Source organism: Scatophagus argus, chromosome 14, assembly GCF_020382885.2.
Source record: "Scatophagus argus isolate fScaArg1 chromosome 14, fScaArg1.pri, whole genome shotgun sequence".
NCBI lineage: Eukaryota > Metazoa > Chordata > Actinopteri > Scatophagidae > Scatophagus > Scatophagus argus.
Genome location: NC_058506.1, coordinates 11,002,489 through 11,027,102, shown reverse-complemented (window position 1 = coordinate 11,027,102; position 24,614 = coordinate 11,002,489). Strand labels below are relative to the sequence as shown.

At 39.6% G+C, this 24,614-nt stretch overlaps 1 protein-coding gene across 3 annotated transcripts in view; it reads right to left on the bottom strand.

The window, feature by feature from the left end:
• The window catches only part of LOC124070879 (neurexin-2-like), a 108,306-nt gene that overhangs the window by 42,880 nt on the left and 40,812 nt on the right, over nt 1-24,614 (bottom strand). For all 3 annotated transcript variants that reach the window (XM_046411200.1, XM_046411196.1, XM_046411195.1), the window contains 10 exons: nt 23,808-23,969; nt 19,267-19,696; nt 18,227-18,610; nt 17,172-17,375; nt 14,979-15,005; nt 10,264-10,383; nt 9,802-10,183; nt 8,635-8,825; nt 8,224-8,397; nt 7,261-7,380 (listed from right to left, as the gene is read on the bottom strand). In XM_046411200.1, the coding sequence (XP_046267156.1) occupies nt 7,261-7,380; nt 8,224-8,397; nt 8,635-8,825; nt 9,802-10,183; nt 10,264-10,383; nt 14,979-15,005; nt 17,172-17,375; nt 18,227-18,610; nt 19,267-19,696; nt 23,808-23,969 (2,194 nt within the window). The remainder of the gene's footprint in view (nt 1-7,260; nt 7,381-8,223; nt 8,398-8,634; nt 8,826-9,801; nt 10,184-10,263; nt 10,384-14,978; nt 15,006-17,171; nt 17,376-18,226; nt 18,611-19,266; nt 19,697-23,807; nt 23,970-24,614) is intronic.

Sequence of the window (24,614 nt, the reverse complement as noted above, 5' to 3'; positions counted from 1 at the left end):
ACTGACATTTGAAGGAGATGTCTTCAGAAACGGATGAGATCTAATTTATTGTCCTCTGTGCCTGTTTCGTATTTAAACAGTCTGCACATCTATGTTCTGTTAAATACCAAACACAAAAGACAGTAAATTTGATGGCTTCAGTTTAGTGCATTGGTGGAAGCAAACTATTTCAGCAATCCCTTCCTCTATTTCTGCACCCGAACATTGCCATTTATCAAGAATAATTGCATCATATCAACTCAAATCAAATCTTATTCAGTGACTCAAATTTTCATGTGCATGTGCAGTTGGTAGAAGATTTTCTTTGCACATGCGACTACATTAAGCCCTTAATAGCTTAATAAACAGTATGACTCAGTGTGTCAGTGTCACAATGACTCTGTCAACATGATGTCCTGTCAGACATTGCTGAATAGACAGAAAAAATATTCTGGCCTGATTATTGAATCTTCCCTGAATACGGTGTCATCACGATAGGAATTAGGAATTACAGATTAGTTACTTATGAGTGTTTGTGTATCTGCATAGTGATTTCTATAAAATAACACTGTCCTTTAGAGAAAAGCCCTTAAAATACAACACATAAGACAACAAAGACGCTTTTTAATGTGAGAAACTGCAAGGACAGAGAAGCTAAAATAAGACAAAGGGGGCATTATTCCCTCGGGTGTTTGACTTCTTTTCACATCTATGTAAATGTCAAAAGTTTTCCACTCATGGCCAAAAGGCTAAAAAGCTGTAAAAATGCAGTGAGTGGTCAGACATTGACCTGTGGTGTGTTTGACTGGAGGACGAGTCTGTCTTAAATTTTCATTTTAGCAAAGAATTACAAAAATTAAATCAATGCTCTTCCTAAGTCACAGGTTCACTTATAAAACCTCATAAGCTCTGCTAGTCAATTACACAATGCTCGAGCCTTTCTGTCTCTGTAATGTAGCTGTGGGGAGCTGTGCCAGCATATGACTCATGCAGAGCATCACTTGGCAGAGATGATCATTTATGGGATACACTCAATGTCTCAATGCTGAACAAAGCTGACAAAGCCAGGTGGCTAAGATGAAGGGGAAGACAACTAATGGAAAAAGATCCAACTTCATAAGATGTCTGGAAAATGGTACTCAAGCATGAAAGATATTTATATGCGTGTATTAATTATGCATGTTGTTTGGAACAGGAAATCATCTTTAGTATCACAAGTAATCCATCCATCCATCCATCCTGCGCACTCTGGACAGTCTACCACATGCTGTTATGCTTTTATCTACCTCACTCTTTAGAACACAGATCTCACCGAGAACGTGCCAAGGACCAACTAAAGTAAACCTCTGAGGTCTTATTTTGTGTAGAAATGATGAGATGCTACAGACTGCAGTTACCTCAGAGCAGGGAATGAGGTGAATATTTTCTGACTTGACTGGCCCTTTGACCAGCATTCTCCTCAATAGTCTAGAAAGTACAAGGCCACAACTGTTCGCATGCCATGTGGCGACAACCAGGCCATTCGCAAAGGTCACTCCATATAGGACTGTGGTGCAATGGATAACATGTCTGACTACGGTATTTATTTGTGTGTGTGTGTGTGTGTGTGTGTGTGTGCGTGCGGGCATGAGAGAGAGAGAGAGAGTGAGTGAAAGAAAATAAATATTCCAATAAGCAAATGTTAGCATGAATACATTTAACTGTTTCAATAAATGTTTTATGATGGCAATTGTGAAGTATTTTAAGTTTTTACTCAATAGGCTGGTAATACTAATTTCTAACTACTAATATTTTTAACATCACAATACATAATTAATTTGCAATGTAAAACAGTTACATAGGCCAAGGTGACACAGTGCATTTAAAAACATCAAAACAGAGCTTGAAACACCCCTGGTAGCCTTTCAACACATACTTATCACAGCCATCACAAACCGTCTTTTGTTTAAAGTGCAGCTTGCTAAGTAAACATGTTTAAACTGACAAATGAGTTGGACTGAGAGGTGTAATAGAGAGGTGAAGTCCCTCACCTTTCAGTGAACCATCAAGGGACCCTTAAATTGACATCATACGTGTAATTCATGACACAACGATCAAAACGATCAAAAAATTCTTTGTCTCTCACCATTCATGTCTGTATGTATTTCTCCTGAAATAAGATCCCATGAAGGATGCTGGAATGGGAAGAAAACTGCCTCTGTGTTTGCAACTTCAGCACCACAGACATGTGCCATGGATTGATCAATACGCAGAACAGTTAAGTCGGTGATATTTCAGGGCCATAGATTCTAATTTGCACAAAGCTAAGTCAGATAAAGGATCAATGAGCCAGGCAGACCAGACTAACATTTCAACTAAACAACCCCTCTTCCCTGCTCTCTCTCTCTCTCCGCTACTAAGGGGTGAAGTGGGGAGATGGTAGGCAAAAAGAAAAAGGATGAATTTTGGTCATTTTGCTAACAACTAAGTAAATGTCAGCTAATTGAAAACCTTACATTGGTAAGGAATATATTTATTCTCATATCTGTTTACAGCAAAGTCATCTATATTTAAGGGATTTAATAGCACAGATGCATGAAGCTATAATGGAAAAATAAAGATTGAATGATGCTGCAATTACAAAGTCTGTATGATTAACACATAAATGAGAGCAAACCTGTTCAATACATCGGTCTTAAAATGAATATCCTTAAAGATCTGCTTGATCCCCAATGCAGTCCACACCAATGGCTTCATTTGACCCAAGCTCATACGTGTCTCATGAGTCTATTTTGGGTAGGTCACTGTGTTATGAACAGCACTGTGTTTTCTTGAGCCTCTGTCCCGGGGCGCGAGATTAAGTCTGAACTTCTATCCTGGATTATCCTTGTGGCCATTGGGACACACTCATAATCAAGAATGACTCCACCTGAAGTGAAGGTCAAAGGAAAAATGGGATTTTACTGAGCACTTTTTCTTCCAGTTTTGTCCCTCTTTATAGCACATTTACAACAGAGTACGTTAACATTTTAAGGCACCACATCTATATACAATTGTCTTGGTTAAAGATACACTATATGTTTTTCAGGGGTTAGACTGGGCCCCTTACTTCCAGTGACAGGAAATCTTAATGCTTCAGCATACCAAAACTTTTTGAACAATGCTATGCTGCCAATTTTGTTCCCACAGAAACACTTGGAAAGCCTTCCCAGAAAGTGGAAGCTGTTACAGCTGCAAAGCTGTCAATGTATTTAGAATGTGCTGTCCTGTCAGGTGCCCCCATACTTTTGTCTATGTAGTGTATATAGAAAGAACCTTTAATAATTCCAAGAATTTAAATCAATCAAATTAACTTCAAAAAGTTTCTCATGATTGTACAATTTCCTTCATCTTACAACTGTATACACAGAGTACAGGTTTACATAAAATCTCTGAATGTATCCTACAATTAAACAATTTGTTAAAGGTTACTACTGTTTAGTACAAACTTCATCCAGCTCTTTTGAGAAAATGGAAAACCATTGTAGTTCTCGTACCAGTAAAATGAAAGCTAAACACAATGCTTGCTAACTGCCACATGAAACAGGAAAGCAAGACAGCTGCTGTCTAGTGCAGTCTTGCCTGGAGGCTACAAGCTCAATTTACTGTCTGTCTTACTTCTATGGGAATTAAACAATACAAAGGTAATGTTGACTTACTAATGGCGAAGGTGTGTTCCACTGTGCAGATTGCTAATGGGTGCTAGAATGGCAGGTCAAATTCCATATGTTTGTCAAATGTGTGTTGTGTGTACGTGGATGGGGAAGGAGGACAGAGAAAATGGTGCAAGGAAAAGACACAAGCACAGTTGTGTCGCATAAAGTGTATATCTGATATTTGCACACAGAAGCATGGATATGCCAAAACAATCATCTGTAACTGCAGAGGTTAACCAATAATTGCACTCTTCATATGTTTACAGATAGAAGCATTGAGAATTGAGCACAGAACATCATTATATATCTCTGTGACTTGGTGATGAAGCGATGACCTAGAGGTAATTAGCACAGAATACTTGGAGAATTGCTTTCTGTATATGAATGTCAATGTAATCAGGCACAAACCAACTAAGGGATCTCACTTTTTTGACGTGCTTCCACACTGCTGTTTGAAGTCTTATGAGGTTAAAGCTTTGAAAGATAGTCAGAGTGTCAAAAATCTGTGAAGTACACCACAATCCTCTCTTATTAATGCTGGTTGCTTGGAGGCTGACCTTCTGGACTGGTATGCAGACATGGAAGAAGATGAAGTTGGCATGATTATTTGTTAGACAATTGCGCATATGACACTAGCTATAACTTACGATCACAAAACCATTGTTCTGCCTTTGAATTTGTGAGTGTTTTCACATTATTGTCACATTTTTTCATTTGTTTTGATAACTTTGATGATGGCCCAATGTGAAGCATGAGGCTTGTTATTTTCCTCCGCTCTGGACTGATGTATTGGTTTGACCTTTGATGTCAGTCAGCCATGCCATTTACCACTCGGGTGATTAAGAGTCCACTCTGAACAATGCTAGATGAAAACCAAAAACGCTGCAGAGGATTGTGTTTTTTGTGAAACTGTTATTTTTGCTGTTAATTGTTAGATAATAGTCCTGTAGTAAATCCTGGAAAATATCTCATCTACAATTAAAGGAATACATTTCAGGGGGAACACAGAGTGAACACAGAGAATTTGTGAGGCATAAAACATGAAATATTTGTATTTGGCACTTACTGTCCAAAGATTTGGTATTTAAAACACATGCTGATGGAACCGTACTGTTACATCATTGAAATTGCTAAGATCCATATTCAGTATCCTTCAAACAGCCAGATCTCATGTCCCTGGCAACCAAATATTACTGTACATACATTCATGACTGCAACACTTGTTAGAAATAGTGCTGTGAAGGTTTAGCCTTAGGCGCACATTTGAAATTCAGGCTTAGATGATGTGATGTGCATCAAACCAGCTGCAATTAAAGAAAATGTCGCAATTCGAACAGAACTCCTAAGATCGTTTTTATATGATGTTGAGAATGATTTTTCATGGTGTGGCCTGTAAATGTAAGATTAGGGTTGAACAACGGCATGCCAACATGTAATCTCTCTCCACGGGAATATTTATCAAGTTTAATAAAGATCAACAACATGTTTTTTTTTTTAATTTTGCTTTCCTGCTTTCACACAGTACAGCTGACCAGAGCTACTATCTGTATGGAAGCAAACATGAACAGTATTAAGAAAAGTTCATTTTCTACAAATCTTTAGTGATTAAAATTGGACAAAGTCATTATCAAATCATCCAAGACAAAGGCAATTTGTCTTGGATGAAAGGGAAACTCAAAAAGCCTGTTTAAATTATGTGGCTAGTTTTTAGGACAGTAATAAAGAAGTAATAAATGTGACAGTAATAAACACGTTACAGTCACATACAGCATTTATCAGAGGTATATAAGGTATATAAGGTATAAGGTATTAATGGAGTTATCAATTAATCATATAACATACACAAACAAAGCTGCGGCTCTCTTCTCATACTTCGTCTTGGCCAGAAAGGAAAAGCACCTTGAACACCATAATATACATTTAATCCAAGTGCACAGTCTTGGGACAGTAAGGGATGTAATAGATAAAGACTACAGAGGACAAACTATTGATTTTCAGGTTCGATCAATAGATACAGAACAGAGTACATTTGGCTGTGTGTGTAGGTTTGTAACACTGCAAGCAAGCAGATTAATGGGAAACCTTGTCGAAACAAATGCAGGTGGAAAGCAGTGTTTTGATTTCGAGGTGAAGTGTCTTTAAGTAAGTACTGTGCATGTGTATTGAGAAAGTAGCTCACTGAGGGTTCATTTCTGCATCTTCTAATTAGACTTACTGTAATCAGAGTAGACAGTCAAAATAAATTGCTCAATATGATCACTGATTGTGTGATGCGTTTTCTTAAAATATTCACACTCTCCTTACACATAGAGATACATATACCGTACAGTAAATGTCACATATGTTTTTTAGCTTCCTTACACTCACTATTATCTTGAAATTATCCTCAAATGGCTCCCCCACAGAGTCTGGCGAATGTAATGTCCTCTCTTAAAACAATACCGCATAACAGCAAATTTCAATAATGATCGCCACGAAAGCTGAACTCTTGCAGTTATTCTAAATGACTCTGCAGCAAATGAAGCTTAACTCGCCATGACCACTGGACCAATAAGCTTAATGTTAATCTCTTGCTATTATAAGTATGAAAAGCTGCTGGTACAAGTCCGGTCTATTATTTTGAACACGGAGGGCTCTTTATAGTGAAAGCAGCACTCAGATCAGAGTTTTTTAAAATATGCTGCTATCAGTGTGTCATGTGCAATTAGCGTCCAATCAAGTTAGAGATAAATCATTTTGAATTCAAATGCATGCACAATATATGCAAATTTTCCTTATTAAATAGCTTATGTCAGTGTTTGAAAGTATAGACATTTCTTCATCACATCCAGTCCTGAGTACAAGATAGCACTCAAGCCGCACAATGTCAGTGATGAGGAATTAGAATAAAAAGTGTGTGTCACTCAGACAAATGCAAATCATTGTCATCGGACTAGAAAAGCCATCATATAAGACTGTAGAGTGAACAACCAATAAGATTTTCATTATCATGGTTGTTTTTAAAGGTCTATTTTAGCGATGTTTGTGCATACATTACCCCCTTACTACTGTTCATTGATAATTTTCCACCACTGATGCTGTAATTTTTGGCTCATACCAATGCCAACCAGTGTCACTACTGTGTGGTTTTGTAGTTGTAAGGGCAGATTAATTTGAAAACCCTGCAGTTCATCAATTTAGACTAACCAAAGGGTACCAGATAAAAGATGGCCCTTGTTAAGAAAGGCCACTTGCACTGTAAAAATGTGTTTCTCTGTAGATAAAACAAGACTTTGCTTTATTTCTTCAATTCAAGCAGTTCCAATTTTGGGGATACAGTGTTTACACTATATTCAACTGGCCTGGTCAACCACTTCCAAGCCATTCCAACAGACACTCACTGTGAGTGGCTAAGACAGGGCATAATTTTGGTTAACCTAAAATGAAATATATCACGGCTCAGTTTTAAAACCTTTGACCCAACAGGAGCCTATGTTCTTCATCAGAGAATTCATATTTTACAAATATTTTCAACTGATGAGTTACTGATGAGACCAGTGGAATATCTTAACTAAAGCAGATGTTTCCCGTCATTCGACCCATTCAGGTGTAATTCACTTGCACTTACGGTCACTGCAGAACGGCCCCCCGTAGGTAGTCAAGGTGCAGTCACAGGAGAAGCTTTCCCACTGCTGCAGACACACTCCCTGATGGTGGCAGGAGTCCTCTGTGCAGGTGGTGCTGGGACCTGCAGGGTGTATAGAGCAGATTCACCGGGGTGCTTTTTCTTCATTTTGTTTGAGCATCCTCACTACAATCCAAAGGGAAATAAATATTTTTTCTCTTTTGTCCTGGCTGCTTACAGAAAATTTAAATGACACTCAACCAAGACAGACATTCTATGACCACAAAGTCTCCAAAGTAATCAGATTTCCTGTGCACAATCACTCTCACAAGAGCAGGATTAATAAATTTTTATCCATTTTGCAGACCCTAAGATCAAGATCAGGTCACAATCATTTTGTAATCATCAAATCTCCTCAGTGATAACTCGTAAAATTAGCTTTGCTCATCCATCTTCAAAAGACAAAGATGTCTTTTGATTTTGGAGACTCCAGGACCTTTACCCAGGTGTCAACCTCAAGCCAAACTAAGTACATGTATACAACTACTGCAGGTAGAGAGGACAATTTCTAGTGTACACTTGTATAGCTATTCTGTCACCAGTTTTTCCTGTTAAAGTAATGGCTACCTGGGGGAGATTCATTGAGATTATTAAACCTTGACATAAGTTCATGCTCCACTGAGTGCGTCCTTGGCTGATTAGAACTCAACAATGGCAGCTGGACTTCTTGATTACAGAGTGTTATTATTACATGTTAGCATGCATAATCAGAAATAATAAAACCGCAGGAAGTGTTCACTGACCAATCCTAATGGAGCATTCAACAAGGCTATTTAATACCACAGCAAATGTGGTGTGATTGGTTTTCATTGAGAAGACACCCTGAGCTCCTCTGGTTAGAAATAGTAGAAAATCAGATTATGGGAATGATTCACAGTTGTTTCATACTGTGTTCCCCATCCTCACCTCCACAGCCATCCTCCACCTCTCCCACCTTGTGGAGGGCATCGGCCAGCAGGTCAGGGAGTCTTCCATTCAAGTCCACAGATGCCAGGCAGCCTTTGTATCCTTCTCGGGATGCTATTAACCTGGGCAGGATGCTGTACATGCTCTTCCCAACACCGCCAATGTACAGCTCACCTGCAAGATACAGCAGATGGTCAAGAGAAATTCTTTCCGGCAAAATAACTTAATTCACCACAAACAAGTACATGTTGTTGCATGTTCTTCTCAGTGATCTCTTCATTAAGTGTATCAATACGATGTCATGCAATCTAATACAACTGTTCTGCCATGTCAAAAATGTTGTTGCTGTGCTCTGTATTGGTATTCAATGTGTCTTCTCATGAAATACTCTCCATTGTTCAGATGAATTACCTTTTAAATCCAGGTTGCGGGCTCCATTGGCGTGTTGGGTGACAGTGCGGGAATCAATCTTAAGGATGTGCACGTTGTTGTTGTCTCGGGAGATCACCACGTTGTGCCACTGGTTGTCATTGAGTGGCTTGTCAGAGTTTCCCTTCATCAGTGACGGCCCATTACCCAAGTCAAAAACATAATGAATGTACCTACAGAACAATGCAGGTGTTGACATTCAGAAATTCTTGTCTAGTATTATTTCCACACATACCAAATTTCATTTACAGATAACTAGATGATTAAATAATTATTCTGATGGTATGCAAAGCCATAAAGCTGCTGTCTCCCAGTCTGTTTTGTGATACTACCAAAGAGACACCACAAACTCAAAAATTCTGAACGGCTTTGCTGACATTCAAATAAATAACAGTGAATGTAAACACACTAAGGCATCCCATCATGTTGATGTTAAATTTGATCAGCAGAGAGTGCACTGACATAAACTAAATTTTGTTTGAAAGTTAAGCAACATCTATGACAAAGCTGCTACACTTCACACATAACATTGAGCAGTCTGAAAACTATGACAGAAGTGTTGGAAGCCATTTTTCATCTGTGTTGTCTGTGCGAGCTTCTGCTGCAGGCTCCAGAGCTGAACAAGGACTCCTGCTGACTAATTGCTTACTGGGAGAAAGTCTGTGCGAGGTTTGACAGGGGGAAGCTACAATTGTTGCTTTGCTTGCTTTGTTTCGACAACCTTTCTCTGCTATTCTCTCTGTAACAAAAATTACTTACAATGAATAAAACATCTGGAACACATTTTTTGCCAAATGTGCTCGAGCAGTTGTAATGATTTTGCACTCCTGCTTCCTCTCTCTGCTTCACCCCGTTTAACAGAATTGTTTATGAACAAATTATTTTAAACTATTTTATGTCTCTCCAAAGTGCCACAAGCTGATGGATTCAAGATGTAAAAAATGATGACGTAACTCTAAGAAAAAAAGTACACTTTTCATATGCCTTCAGTTTGCAAGACAAATATTTTTGCACTGAAACAAAAGACTTTATTAGTAAAAAATTAGGTATATGTAAATATCACTTTTCTATCCAAATAGTCCCTTCCATCTTTCATCAGCTCAGGCCTGTATGATGGTTATAACTCAGTTGTAACACCTCAGAACTCACCCTTTGACCAGCTCCACTACGATGAAGTCACTACCATCTCCGGAGTTGTAAAGTATGAGGCCATCGGGACTGGTGGTCTTGAACTGGAAAAAAAGGTGCATTGAGGCGTAGGCCTGCAAGGTGGAGAAGTCCAAGTAGCTGGCTTGAGTTAGAAAAGTCACAGGATTGGCCACAATGTGCCTCATGCCAAACCGAGCATTCAGCTCGCAGTAGGAGATGTCTCCATTCTTGCACTGGTCCAGATAGAGCATCCCGTTGAGAGAGAGAGCTTGCAGATGGCCGATGAAGTTGGAAGGCACCACGGGGATGAAACGCCGCTCTGTCATGATCCCTGTCTCAATGTTATTGAACTCCAGACGGGTGTGGGTGCCAGTCATGTGGCCTATGAAACAAAACATGCAGCTTAAATTGCACATATCTTTGAATATCTTTGCAAGCACAGCTCCTTGATTCCTACTATACCTTCCACAGTCACATTGTCCACAGAGAGCTGCAAATTCTTCCCACGGCGCACCACCTTCACTGTGTGCCACTCATTGTCATTCAGCTTCTCGCCCACGAGGAGTGTCTCTGGTCCCTTGCCTAAGAGGAAGAAGACACCAAGTGACAATCATGCCACATCTGCTCAGGATACACTCTTTCCTCGCTCAGCATGACAACTGCTCTCTGCTCATGTCACATACATTTATTCACTTATAGAATCACTCTCACACATGTAGCCACCAACATTTGCATTCATTCAATACTGAGTTTAAGAACAAAAAGAACAAAAAGAAGAAAAAATACTTAATGGCTGACTTGTAAAATTATTTCTTTGTTGACACACTGCATGCTTTCTCTTTATGGGGTCGTTTAATTAATGTGTACTAGGGAAACAATGTCAGTTGTGCTGTATTATCAAGAGACTTGGCTCAAACGTACAGTCTTAAGTTTCAGAATTTCTGCACTACACTCTGCCTTTTTCGCTGATTTCAAAATAGGTCACAGTGAAGAAGCTTGCCACTGCAGCACCGTCATTCCGAATCAGTGCCTATGCAACAGGCCGACACGGCAGTTCAAAGGAGTTCTGACATCGCTTGGGAAACTAATTGGCCATGCCTTGCCTAAGCTGACTGCGCCTTTAGGGGTTTGTCTGTCTAATTGAGCTCAGGGTGCAGGAGAATTACAGGGGACGTACAGAGGGCAATAAATGGAAAACATCAACTGGTTTCCGAACACTTCACTGTTTCATCCTCAGGGAAATAAAACTGCAACTGGAGACTGTGTCCAGGGCTGCATATCAAGTGTCTTTACAGCACACTGCATGACACCCACCATCATGCACCTGCTGAATATCGACTGCACACACCAGACAGATCAATCACGTCAATCCCTGCTCCCTATATATTTGCAGGATTTACTTAGATTATGAAAAAACAAACCACTCGCTAGAATCATGTCCAACACAAAAGCAGGAATGTTTGCTTTGTAAATCTGTCATGAAAACAGAGGTACAGAAATGGTTTGCTGTAATAAAAGGGGGGATAGTGCCATATAGTAGGGACTATTCATCTTGTGTGTGACTCTCACAGGGGAACGTCAGTGTCTCAACCCAAACATCCTACTACCTAACAAAAACAATAAAGTAAGAATTCTTGCAAGAAAAGTGAAGCGTTGTGTTTATTTGTATGCTGGTAGATTTTAATGATGGCATGATTTTGTTAGATACTTGAAGATACACATGAAATTGGAAAGCAAGCTATTTCACCCATTAAAGTGTGTTTGCAACAGAGCACAAATGTCATACAGGTTGTGTGAAAAGTTAGCCTTTCATTACATAGCCTAAATCTGATAAACAGCCTAAACTCACTTGAGCCAGCACCTATTGATGGGTGCCATTAACAGTATTTAAAGATGGACAACATCTTTAAGCTCCCAAAAACCTCTTGATCGCCCCCGTGGTGGTTGGCTCCAAGACAGGTCATAAAATCCTCACCCTCCGTGTTAACAAAGGGAACACAGACCAAAATTAAAGTGGGCTAGTAAGTAAGGCTCATCAGACCCCTTTCATAGCTAGCTAGTGCCTAGATGCATATTGCTGCTGCAACCCTAACTCACCCAAATCTCCAAGCAAAACTGAAGGCTGCCAAGTTGCATTGTGGGTAGTGCGAGGTGTCAGGTTTTGATAAGAAAGAATTATGTGTGATCTGTTCTTTTGAGTTTGACAGTGTTATACAAAATGGAGTGCAACAATGAACTGAGGACACAAAATTTGTGTAACTACTAGTTTTATTTTTTAGGCCTAATGTTCGATTCTGAATGGGGTCATAATATATTTGGGTTCAATAAACTATTCCTCTGTGTTTCAGTGATTGTGAGTTATCTCCAACACTGCAGTGGGCAGTAAAATGGTGGAGTACAATATGTATTCACACAGACATCTGACTGTAAACCCTTTGAAATGTGGGTTTCTTTCAAAGAGCCTTCTCTTCACAAGCTCGGCTTCCAGAGGCTCCAGAGCATGCTGCACATGCACAAGGTCTATTTTGTCCAGTTTGATCCTCAGTTAAAATTGAATTTGATTAATATTTTCAAACAAGGATAACTTCAAAGGCACGGTGCAGTTATACAGGTCAGCATTATGAGTGAGATGAGACTTTGAACACAGGATGTGCGTGTTAATCAAAGCATGTTATGGTAATTCTGTAATTTTGTCAAACAACTGCCTCATTTCAAAAGCTCGTTGTGTACCATTATTCCCCAGATTCCAGAGAATTAATCAAGAGCATTGCAGCAACATTTGTTCTTACAACTACTACCCTCCCACTGACAGCTTCCAAGCAGCTGCTGCAGATGCACCATCTCTTTGATTCCTTCAGAAATGAGCTTTACTCATGAGATCCTTCACCTGAGATATCAGAATTCTGCATCCCGTAGTCAACTTGTAAGATTATCTTATCACATTATCAGTATGCAGTCAAAACAAGGATATTTAAAATTCACAATGAGTCTCTGCTGGAAACTATAATTCTCCTCAATGACAGCACTCACTAAATGATGATCGTTTAAATAATTTAGTTAGATTCATGCAATTTGAAAATTGGCTTCATTTTCATAAACATCCATTAACAAGTCATCCATCATTGCATCTGTAGTGTTACGCACTTTAGAGGTCACTGGTGTAGCGTATACAATATAACTGATCAGGAAGGCAATTAATTGTGCATATCAAGTGCATGCACAGTATATATATTTTTTGTGAACAGTGCATGATGATACAATGCCATCTGCTGGCAGAAAGGACAATTTCTAGGGCAGATACCTGAAGAAATAAAGGATATACAGCCTATTTTAAAACACCATGTTAATATATTTCCTGCTATTTGTTCAGTGAACCATTTAAAAATGGTTATTAATGTATGTGCTGCAGGTTGGGTATTGAAATGGTTCATAGAGACAGTAGGCCTACATGCACACCTCACTTCTGTCCAGTCTTTCACACGACCAAGAATGCACGCACACACACACACACACACACACACACACACAAACCACTCACCTTGATCTGAGAAAAACAATGCAATCCAACTCAACATAATGGACTGTTTAAGCTCAGACAAGTGTCGTAAATATGTTCTCACAGTAAAAGTGACCCCTTTCCCTGCAGAGTCACTAAATCAGTATCTCAGATCAATTGGTTTACCTTACAGTACAGACTGGGTTATTGATTTCTCTCTTGTGCATGCTTACCTCTTAAAATATGTTTGAGAACAAATAAACAGTTGTTGCAAAAGGTTATTTTCATGTCAGGTGAGCATAAAAACAGTACAATGACTAACATTCAGACTTCTCTGCAAATCACTGAGAAACTGAATATGAACAGTTTTATTTTAGAAGAATCCAGGAATTATTCATACATGAGGGGTGGAATCAAGCTTTGAACCAGCACTCTGATTATAGTGATAACTTTCATAAGCATTCATAAGCCTCCTCTGTATTGCATGATCCATATCAGTGTGTTTACCTCTAAACCGGCAAAAGCTTTTATCTATTTCTCTCCCCGTTGTAGTCTGAACCAAAACTTAAATTGCCTGTCTAACACTATCAGGTGAGCACAACAATCGACATCATAAAATTCCAGCATTACCGCAGTACAACCTAAAGTACCACTCCATTTCCATAAGTAGCACAGAATACCAGAATAATCAATTCTGCCTTTGGCATTCATCTGCCATTTAATCAACTGAATTATGCTCACTAATATAAATGCCCTGTGGTTCATGAGTGTATTTGATGGACGGTTTTGTCATGTCTTGTCTTGAGTGTTTTTATGGAGTGATTTTTCTTCCTAAAGGATTTTAGGCATCTTATATATTTATTTTTCCAATTTATTCTGTATTTTAAATCATATCTGGTCCCATAACTAAAATCTATGAAAATCACAAAACAAGATGGCAAGTGTGAGCAGCTTGCCAAGCAGCTAGATTCAGATATTTATCATATTCAAAGGATTTGTTGTGAAAACTGATTATCTGATTATTTTATTTAGTAAAATGGGATAAATGTGACTGCAACAAACTGCAATCTCTCAAACATGTTTCAATATTTAAGCAAAAACAAGTCTTTCTGAGTGATGACAGTCTTGTCTCATACTCATTTAATCCCCACTCTGTCACTGCAGTCTGATTATCCAGTAACAAAAATTAAATTTTTCTCCTAAGTGAGACTGAGCACTGCTTTTCCCACAACAAATAACTACTAATTTTACTTGAACTTTGCCCAATTTTGAGCAATGTAACAAAATTAATCACAAGCAAATGAATGACAGACTCATTGGCAGCACAACAGCAGACTACTGTATGTCAGATTTAGCGGCATTTGATTAAAACATTATTCAATGTAATAATGAGAAAATGTGCAGTTTAAATTGTTACTAAATTGTGGATTTCATGAGTGCAGAGCAAAAAGATCCAATTATATTCAAATGTACAACACAGTGAAGTCTCATTCTTGTGCTTATCTGCGTAATGATGCTCGTGAGTGGGATATTAACAACATTAAACAAGGCGGATTGTGGGCCAGAATAAATGACTTATGTTGTGTTTCATAAGGGAATAATAGCGCTAGATGCATATGATTATACCACAGTGCATGTTCACTAAATCATGGTACAGTAAATAATCATAGGAGACACTTACTGAGATTACAGTCTATCCTGATACAATCTGGTGAGAGAGAGAGTGAGATGGTGAGATTAAAAGAAAAAGGAACAGCACAAAAGAGGAGAATATTTCACATCCTTCAAGGTACATTCTGCAGACATTTCAGTGCTTTTCAGAGCCCACCATCCGGGGACAGCATCGAGAGTCTAAACCAGCACTTTCCTCCCTGTGGTGTACATAATGTTAGAAAAAGAAACAGAGAGTGAAAAGAGAACCTCAGCATGTGTCTGGCACTGCTGGGAGTACAATAGACCAGATCAAAGTCGGGATCAATAAGAGTTCTGCTGACCATAAAAGCAGAGGTGCAGCGGTAATATTTTTAGCATCAGTACTGGCTCCGATGCAGCTGCTTGTTTTCAGCGTTGGCAAATGAGTTGGACTGTTTCAGACACCGCGGCTGATGGTTTTACTGACACGTGCTTTGGCCTGATACAGCAAACATGAGCAGCAGTGGGGACAAATGTCTGATGCAGATAACAAAAAAAGGAACCTGTGCCAGATTTGACTGAACATGTGAAACAGAATAAACAATCTTATAGTCCCCCACCTAAAGGAGCAAAATGAAAGTTAAGAGTGACTACTGAACAATAGCTCTTAACATACAGAATTTACAATCATCAGTTTTATCGTTTCATTCTATGCATGTGGATTATTGCAGCATTTTGTTAAGAATAAGTGAAACACAAATTAATGTGAATGATTTCACTGACTACTAGTGATCAGTTTTCACTGTGAGAACACTAGTGAGAAAGTTATAAATGTGCAACTGAACTGGTTTAACAGATTCTTTATCATTTGACTGGCTTAAAAATTTAACTTGTACCACTGCACCTCTACATAAAAGCCCAAACCTTGATCTGTCTTCACTCTTAAACTTAAACTACTGGCCTGATGGTAATATATTTTCCAAGTCAAATAGAGAGGAAAAGAGCGATTTGCACGACCTGCAGCCACAATGAGCCTTACACCATTCAAAAAATGACAAGCAGCAAAGATGTGATGCTCTGCTAATATTTACTTACGTTTATAACCAGCTAATATCTTCGAAATCTATCTGCAATATTTACATATTTGGCTTCAAAATAGATTGATCATTTGCATGATCTGGATAATGAAAGCAACTTATCCAACTGTACATGCATGTATTGGTGTAAATCATGCGGCTGAGGTGTGCTCTCAAGCTGTCAACCATCACAGAGCAGTGGATACAGACAGCCAGAGACCAGAGTGACTTTCTCCTGCATGTGTGTGAATGCATGCGTGTGTGTGTGTGTGTGTGCGCGCCCATCACTGGCAACCCATGTTCAATGAAACGACTCTGAACTGGACAGGCCAGAGAATGTGGATGGAAGGAACTACCACGCTTTCATCTACGACGTGAGCAGTTTAAGTGGTAATATCTCAGCCGAATGACCGATCTGGTCTCTGACTGCCTTCTCCTTGACCTGCAGACAAGCCATTGAAGGGCTGAAAGAACCGCGACAGTCAGATGGGACCTGACCACCGGATGAACTGAGAGAGAGGGAGTGAGGGAGGGAGAGAGAGAGAGAGAGAAAGACAGTAGCAGAAGGAGGAATGTATACACCTGCAGTTGCTTAAAAACGTATTAAACCCCTTAAGTACCCATCTACCCCTGTATACTGTAAGCTTCCCAATAAAAAATGATTTCTCTGCTATTTTTTTTTTTTTTACGTACAGTTTAACAATTTTCTAAAGTTAATATATTGTTGAATGAAACAATATAAAAGCTGTATTTACATTAAAACAGAAATGTGAGCAAGGAGGAGGAAAAATGAACTATTGTGGGAAATAAGTACTTATTTTGAATATTTTGATGTGATTGTGATGAAAGTTTATTTGGCAAAAAAAAAAAGAAATGTAGAAGAAGAAAATGAAAAACAATATTCCTTAACTGCATTCATATTCATTACATTATGTTATCACTTTGATTTGAAAGTGATCACTGATAAATTTCAGTCACTAATTTCCAGTTAAATAGAACCACACTGAGGATTTACCTTTTTTTTAAGCAACTACAGTTATTGTGTGATGATAAGATGGGTATGGGAGGGCCTGGGATGAAACTAATTTCATGAGATCTCCAGCTAGGTGACACGTCCTAAAAGGTCAACTGGTAATATCTGCTCGCATTTGCCGCAGCAGCATTACCCAGGTTCACACTGAGTTTCACTCTGCCTTGGTCCAGCTCCAGACGCAGGGTGTCCGCCGAGTGCTGAGATGTGGTGGCCATCAGCAGTCCAAAGGCCCTCTGGGACATGAAGCGGAGGGACACATCCTCGGCCTCTGTGTGTACCGTCCTTGGCAGCACCACCTTCAGATGCATGCTGCCGTCATAGCTCACCATAGTGGCTTCTGCGGATTTCGGGAAGAGGAAGAGTTACTGGACAATAAACCCCCAGAGGGAATGGCTTTACTGAATTAAAAACACAAAGTGGCATTTAAAAAATGAAACCTGAATTCTATTAGAGCTTATCTCAGGTGCTGCATGATATAATTTTAGATTGCAGTTTTCATCGGTCACACCAGATGGCAGAAAAAGCCTGGAGCATGCAGAGACAGCGGCGAGATTGCAGCAACAATCAAATTTCTGAAGGATTTATACCCCTCATAGTGCAATACAAGGGGGATTTTCATATATCCTCATACTATTAGCTGCCAATGGATCTGCATAATTTGGCCTCTCTGTGAGAAAACCATCTGCATGGTAAACGCAGAGTGATTCAGGCTGAATCACTCTGCAGCACTGCATTTCTAATGAAACACTCATAGCACTGGCAACCTCATGATACTGACAATTCATTAATGAATCTTTATGTGGTAAAAAAATACTATAATTTACTTTTGAATGGCTTAAATGGAAGAAAAAAAGGAATATGTTTTTTCATTGTCACCTAGAGTGCTCTGTGCTCGGTTGTTTTCAGCGAGTACGGCTCTCATTATACATGTAGATGTAGTTATGTGGATGGTTTGATGATGATTTCAAATGAAACTGTTAATGTTGAGGAGGCCTGAGCAGACAGGCCGGATAATGAATTTTTTTTGTATCTACGTTTTTTTTTTTCCATCTGTGCAGGCACTATCCAGCCACTACACTGCTAAGTTAATAAATAAAATACTGACCAAAGCGTGTTAAAAGCTTTGCAGCAGCATTTTAAAATCACTTATCCTTCCCTATCAAGACCATCCATCTCAGAAACTCTTACCTTTCTCACAGCTGGAACCTAGGTAGCCAGTGCCATTGCACTCACATATGTGGCGGTTCCAGCCTTCTCTGCAGTGTCCACCGTTGGCACAGGTGTCTCTGGCACACCTTACATGAGTCTCTCTGGTGCAGAAGCTGCTGACACCTGTGGCGCTCTGAACCTCTGCCAACCTCCACAGGTTACGGCTCTGTCCATCAATAAACAGGTCCCTCACGCAACCCACGTAGCCGAGGCTGAGGGAGGCTGTCCATACCTCAGGGGGGAGCATAAGTGCTTGGGGATCCTCAGGTAAACCTCCAAGGTACATGTCCCCATCTAGATCAAGGATCTCGCTGCCTTCATTAGCAGAAAAGGGGATGCTCTTGCTGTTCACGGAGATAAAGCCTGTTGGACAGGTAGTGGGTCGCCTTGTACTTAAACAGCATTTTTGTTGGAGAAAATAAAGACAGGTGTGTGTGGGTTGTGTTAAGTGAGAACAAACTGTGAGATTGAGGAAGTGGGCACTCGTCTCTGCTTGTCTCAAAAAGCGAGGATTAAGAAGCTGTACTGCCAGTCCTTAGGAGTTGAATTTGTGAGCTAAATCTGTAGCTAAAACCAAAACTTGCTCTGGAAAAGTGAAGAATTATAAATGACTAAAACTTGAGAGGGAAGGACACTTATTTATAGAAATGGGAAGGAAAAATAAAAAAGGAATACAGTGTATTTTTTTGGTTTCTACTAATAAGGTAGACATTTGGACTGTACTAATAAGGCCCAATTTGAGGTGTGCGACTGTATAATTGGCCACTTGTGAAATAGGTTAACACAGATCTCAAATGTCATACATAGATTGCAGCAACTAAAAATATCATCGTAATTAAAACCTAATATGCATGCATGTTTCACAGCAGTGACTAAAATGCAATAGCATGCTGGCACCGTTCTGGCATTGATAGCTTCAAAAACTTTTTTTCTCCTCTGCATCTCAAACTGGAGAAACACAGTAACAGGAGCTTCCAGGGGGCTTCCCCCGCCTTACAACACACACAAAATTCTCTTACCATTGCGCCCTTTCCTCTGGAAGTCCACATGGCACCACTCGCCATCATCCAGTCTCTCGTTACTGGCTTTCATCTTGATGCTCCCAGAGCCCATATCCATGACCAAGTAGAGAAATCCTTCCAGTAGCTCTATGGCAAAGAAGTCGGCCCTGGGCGTCCTGTCGGGCTGCGTACCTTGCAGGTTGCCATGGCTGAACAGCAGCAGACCACTGGGCTCTGTGGTACGGAAGTCAAAAGATATGGCACCTGTCTTCTTTGTGTTCCACCTAGGCAATGTCAAGTAGGCAGACGGCGTATCGAAGGTGACCGGCTCCAGGGCTTCCACGTTCTCGCAGCTGAATATCAGGTCACCATGGATACTGATCTTAGGGTCTTGCTGTTCAGCGAGCCGTGACAGTTCCAGTCTAAACTCATTATTCTTGTAGACCACCTAATAAATGAGAGAGATGTGGTGGTGAGATGACAGCTGGAGACAGCAATAAATTCAGCATAAAGGTTGAATATTACTCATCAATAAATAGTGGAATTGATATGACACAGCAGCACTCACATGTAGCAGAAAACATGCTGAATCATCCCAGAACTCAGAGCTAACATTTGATTTTGTCATGTCAAATAAAATGACATCTTTAATTATACAAATGTAGACAGACTTGATGCATTAATAAAAAAGAATAAAAGAAAGAAAGAGATCAATTGCATTTTGGCTCACTGAGATTGTTCCAGACTCGTGCTGCGTATCCATGCAGAGACAGAGGAAGCATGTAGAGCTGAACACGTTGTATTTTACTGGCTGGTACTGACTGCTTTCAATTATTATTTTTGAGTGCAAAGATTCTTCGTCTCCACACCAAGCATCTGCCAGGTTTTTGATCTGGATGTTTTCAGGTTTCACAATTACTTCATTAACTACAAAATTGTCATGAGAAAGGAAAAAGGCAGCAACCAGCTGAAATGCTGGTGAAAATGCATTTAGATTTAGATGCAAATGCTAACATTTACATTTCAGACATTTAGCTGACTCACTCAGGAAAGTACAATGGGTCTGACAATAGAATAATCTTAAATTCAGAGTACCTACATGATGACAAAAAATGATGTGTGTTTATTCTAAGTAAACTGAAAAAGATCAAGTCCAGGCAGAGCTGGTGGGTGGGAAAGAGGTGGCCCTGATCTTTACAAGCACAACAATTTAATATTTAAAGAGGTACCTTTAATAAATGTAAAAGGGCATAAAACTTGAGCATTCATTTTCATTGCTGAGCGCATGATGCAGGAGCAGCTAAACTATGGTAAAAAACAAAATAATCTGATTTTGCACACATATATGGCTGTCTTTGATTTGATATTTTAGATCTATCAAAGGAAACAGAAGGACATATCTAAATGTTTTTAAAGATATTTGCTTATACTAAATATAAGACATACAATACCTTGTGTAAACTGAAAGCAAACTTTCATATAATGCTTGTGCAGGCTTATTTCTGCTGCTACTGTATTATTTTCTGCTTTAATTCTGCATTCGTTAATATGCACAGCATGACACAACAATCCTTGTCTCATTTTGTATCAGTTGTAAGTCACCCGGAGCCCACTATTATCTGCCACACTACTCTGCAACCAGTCACTGCCTGAGGTGACACACCACACTGCACAGAGGACTAACAGGCGAGCTGAGAGGCAATTTGAGCCAATATCACACTTCACACTGCCTCAGTGTGACTAATTAAGCAGTGAAATGGTGAAACTGACCATCGAGAAATGGGTGTAACAGGCAATTTATAAATGGGAAGATGGTCAATCAAGACGGTCGCTAACAGAGCATTAGTAGCTAAATACTGACATTGTTTACAACCAGGAACACCATGTCTAACAAATAAAAAAAAAATGCAAAGATGGCTACAAATAAAGGTACTGTGACCTCTGCAGGGTTATTATATAAGGCAAAAGACAATACAGAACGTGGAATCCTATTTCACCAATTCAGGCGACTGTTTTATGTGACAGGGATTACGGAACATGCCAAAACACAAGAATAAAGCTCTTCTAGTGTCGATTGACAAAGCCCTTAAGTCTTGTGAAGAATACAGCAGCCTGAGACCTTCTTTACTGTTACCGGCTACATGAGAACATTCTTGACCAAATTTGGTACAATCTTTGAGAGGAACCTAATGATGTGGTGTGGGATATCCTGTAGGCACACACATTATTATAGACCAATAAGCCGGTGACTTCAAAGACAGATTCATCTCTCCCTGCTAGTTGTTATAGTCAAGACATTTGTCTGAAAGTGGCCATTATTTTTCCTGTACCTAATGAACCTGATGGCCTCTACCCAGCAGCACTCACATCTATTATCATGTAACATCTAGGGAGATTAGTCATAGCCCAAACTCTCTACATTCAGTACAATAAGACAGATACCCTGCCGAACAGATCCACCTCTTATACAATAAATATTTTAGTCACTCCTCATTTTCTTTCCCACATGAATTAAGATGAATATTTATGTGTGACTTCTTTGCCACAGGGCTCAGTTCCTCTAGTTCATCACCAGACTCAGACCTCTGACTTGGCCTGACCTGTCTGTGAACCTGGCTCCTGGATTTCCAGGCAGGCATATCCCATTTGATCAGCCCTGCCTCTGCCACCGCTCACCCTCATTACCAGGTTTGTCATCTCCTCTTCCTGACACTTTATCCTGTCAAGCTCTCCCTGCATGTCTACAGTACATCTGCATGACTCTGCACCGCAGTCGTAGGTCTAAACACCACCACCAGCTACACCGCCCACAGAGCGGAGGTTGCAGTATTGGCAGCGGTGCTGGAACAATAAACTGCCCATAAATAACATCTCATTTTCATTTTAGTGTATACCAATCTGTGGCTGAAAATGAAGCCAACACCAAAGTGCCACAAGGCAAGAAGTAAGGAACTACCAGGATGAAGACTGCCAGAGGCACCACAGGTAGTTGCAGAGCTGAGAGTTCAATGCACTGATGTTTAACACATAGGCTAAATTGTGACATGCTCACCAATTTAGTTTAGCCTATTAGCATGCTAACATTAATTATTAGCACAAAACACAAAGTGCAGATGAGGCTGATGGGAATGTTGCTACTTTTGTAGATATTTGGTAATAAGAGAACTGTGAATGCCTGCCCAAATTTCACAATTATCCATATAATCCATCTATCTAATCTGGACCAAATTGCTGAACAACAGACTAACCGGTCAACACCATCATCCTTAGATTCCAGTGCAGCCACAAATCCTAGCTGTAAAGAATCTGACTGCAACCTCTCTCCTGATGTGTCATAGGACTAAACTTTGAAACACAGATTACTTGTTGTTGGAACAAATAAGCAGTATTGAAGATTTCAGTTCTTCGGCACAAATACGCCTTTGTGGTTAGGATTTGGCAAGTTTAACTGCCTTTTTTGATTTGGTTCCAGTTAAAAAAATCTGAAACTGCAAAAGAAAGATCTTTTCAAGTTAGTTCTGGCAGAGCACTGAAGTCATGCACACAATCTCACACAACATTCAAATAAGTAATTCATCTACTTTTAACAACATAATCCAACAGTCCTTATAATCTGCCAAGCTCTCACTCTCACACTTAATAAGTCTGCTATTACCAGCTTAGTAAGGTTATTTCTACTCTATTTAACTTGTGTATCCCATATCTAAGTGATGTGTCTGTTCTGTCCTTGGTGCATTGTACTCCCAGCTGAATCCCATGCATCTGGATTTAATGGGAATGAAGTGCAGAGCCTAATAACAGTTTATAAGCATTTGTGGAATAAACTGTCTTATATCCTTTGAAGTAAGTGTCTCTGACAGAAGAAAACTAGTTGTTAGCATTGGGTGTTGACCCCAAGAAAATATGCATACATCCAACTGCCACCCTGATGCTTATTCTACCTTCCATTTCACTATTTTAATTTAAACTACTGTCTGTTTGAGTCATGTCTCCTCCTAATACTTCCTTGGTTAGAGAAAGCATTTCTCTCACTTTTAATGCACCAAGCATTTCGTTTGCTTTTTGTGAGATTGCTCACTTCATTAAAAATTTCTAATACCAGGCTGACACTGGGCATTCACCCATAATTCACTGCTTTGTCTATACTCATTCTAATGCTGAGGATGTGATCTTAACTTGCTTGCTCAAGATAATTAATGTGACAGGTACAGGCCAGAGTTAAAAAAAGCTTCAAAATGTGGATATAACAGTGAAAACTGAGTTCAGGCTATGCTTCAGGAATGAATACAAGAACATGCATCTGTTTCTTATGTATATTAGTTCTATGTTCTCAAAGGGATTCCCGCAGGAATCTATAAATGCATATGCTCTGCACAGCGCACCCTCTCAGGTGAATGTTTCTCCTTCAAATATCCTACAGCAGGAGAATCAATATGAATGTGAGGGGTGATTCTCTATGCGCACAACATGCTCTGCTTATAGAAAGAGGTAGTGCTATCTAAGGAGGGTTGGATAGTATTTCCAGTCCTCTGCTGGGACTGAGGTCAAGCTGCACTCACATCTTTCAGACAGCCCATGAAGTTGTTGCTGACTGGGGAGCCTGGCAGGTCGGCTGTGTTTAGGCTGCCTCCAATGTAGAAGAGATCATCGGAGCCCAGCATGGTGTAGTCCTCCTGAGTGTAGCCGGTGGTGGTGAGAATCCCATCCACCAAGATTGTCACCTGGAGGAGTCATTGGGGGAGGTGGGTACGAGAAAAAAAAAACAAAAAACAAAAAACAAGACAAGGAGAGAATGTGAGTCAAACAGAAAGAACTGGCCTAATTATTTCATGCTTCATTTCTTGATTTCAGTTTAGCTTGCCTTAACATTGGATCTTGAAGGCAATTATGAGAACAAATTTGAAGGGTTCGCTAATCTCAGCTCATCCCTGTTTCTGATATATTAGCAGGATTGCAGTGGAGTCAATATACCATAAATATCCTTCCCACCGATATTTTGGCTCCAAAGCAATATGAATGCTACAGCATACTTAATTAATTTGAGATTAAAGATATCAAGAGCTACATTACTTGTATATTGGCTGCAACAAAACCAGATTATATCCATATCAGTCCCATCAGTACACAAAGACAATGGAAAAGAATTACTAAATAGGGCTATAGGAAGAAAACATTAAATGCCTGTTTCCATGACAATAAGCCTACAGCTACAGCATGTAAGCCTGCACAAATGTAACAGCTCCCACTTTGTGAAAGTGAAAACAAATTATGATCTCTTTGTGGGTGAAAAATCTTTAATTTTCAGGAAAATCCACTGTGAAATGCTAACTGTTCCTCAGTTGTACTGCCTGTGATAAACTGCATTC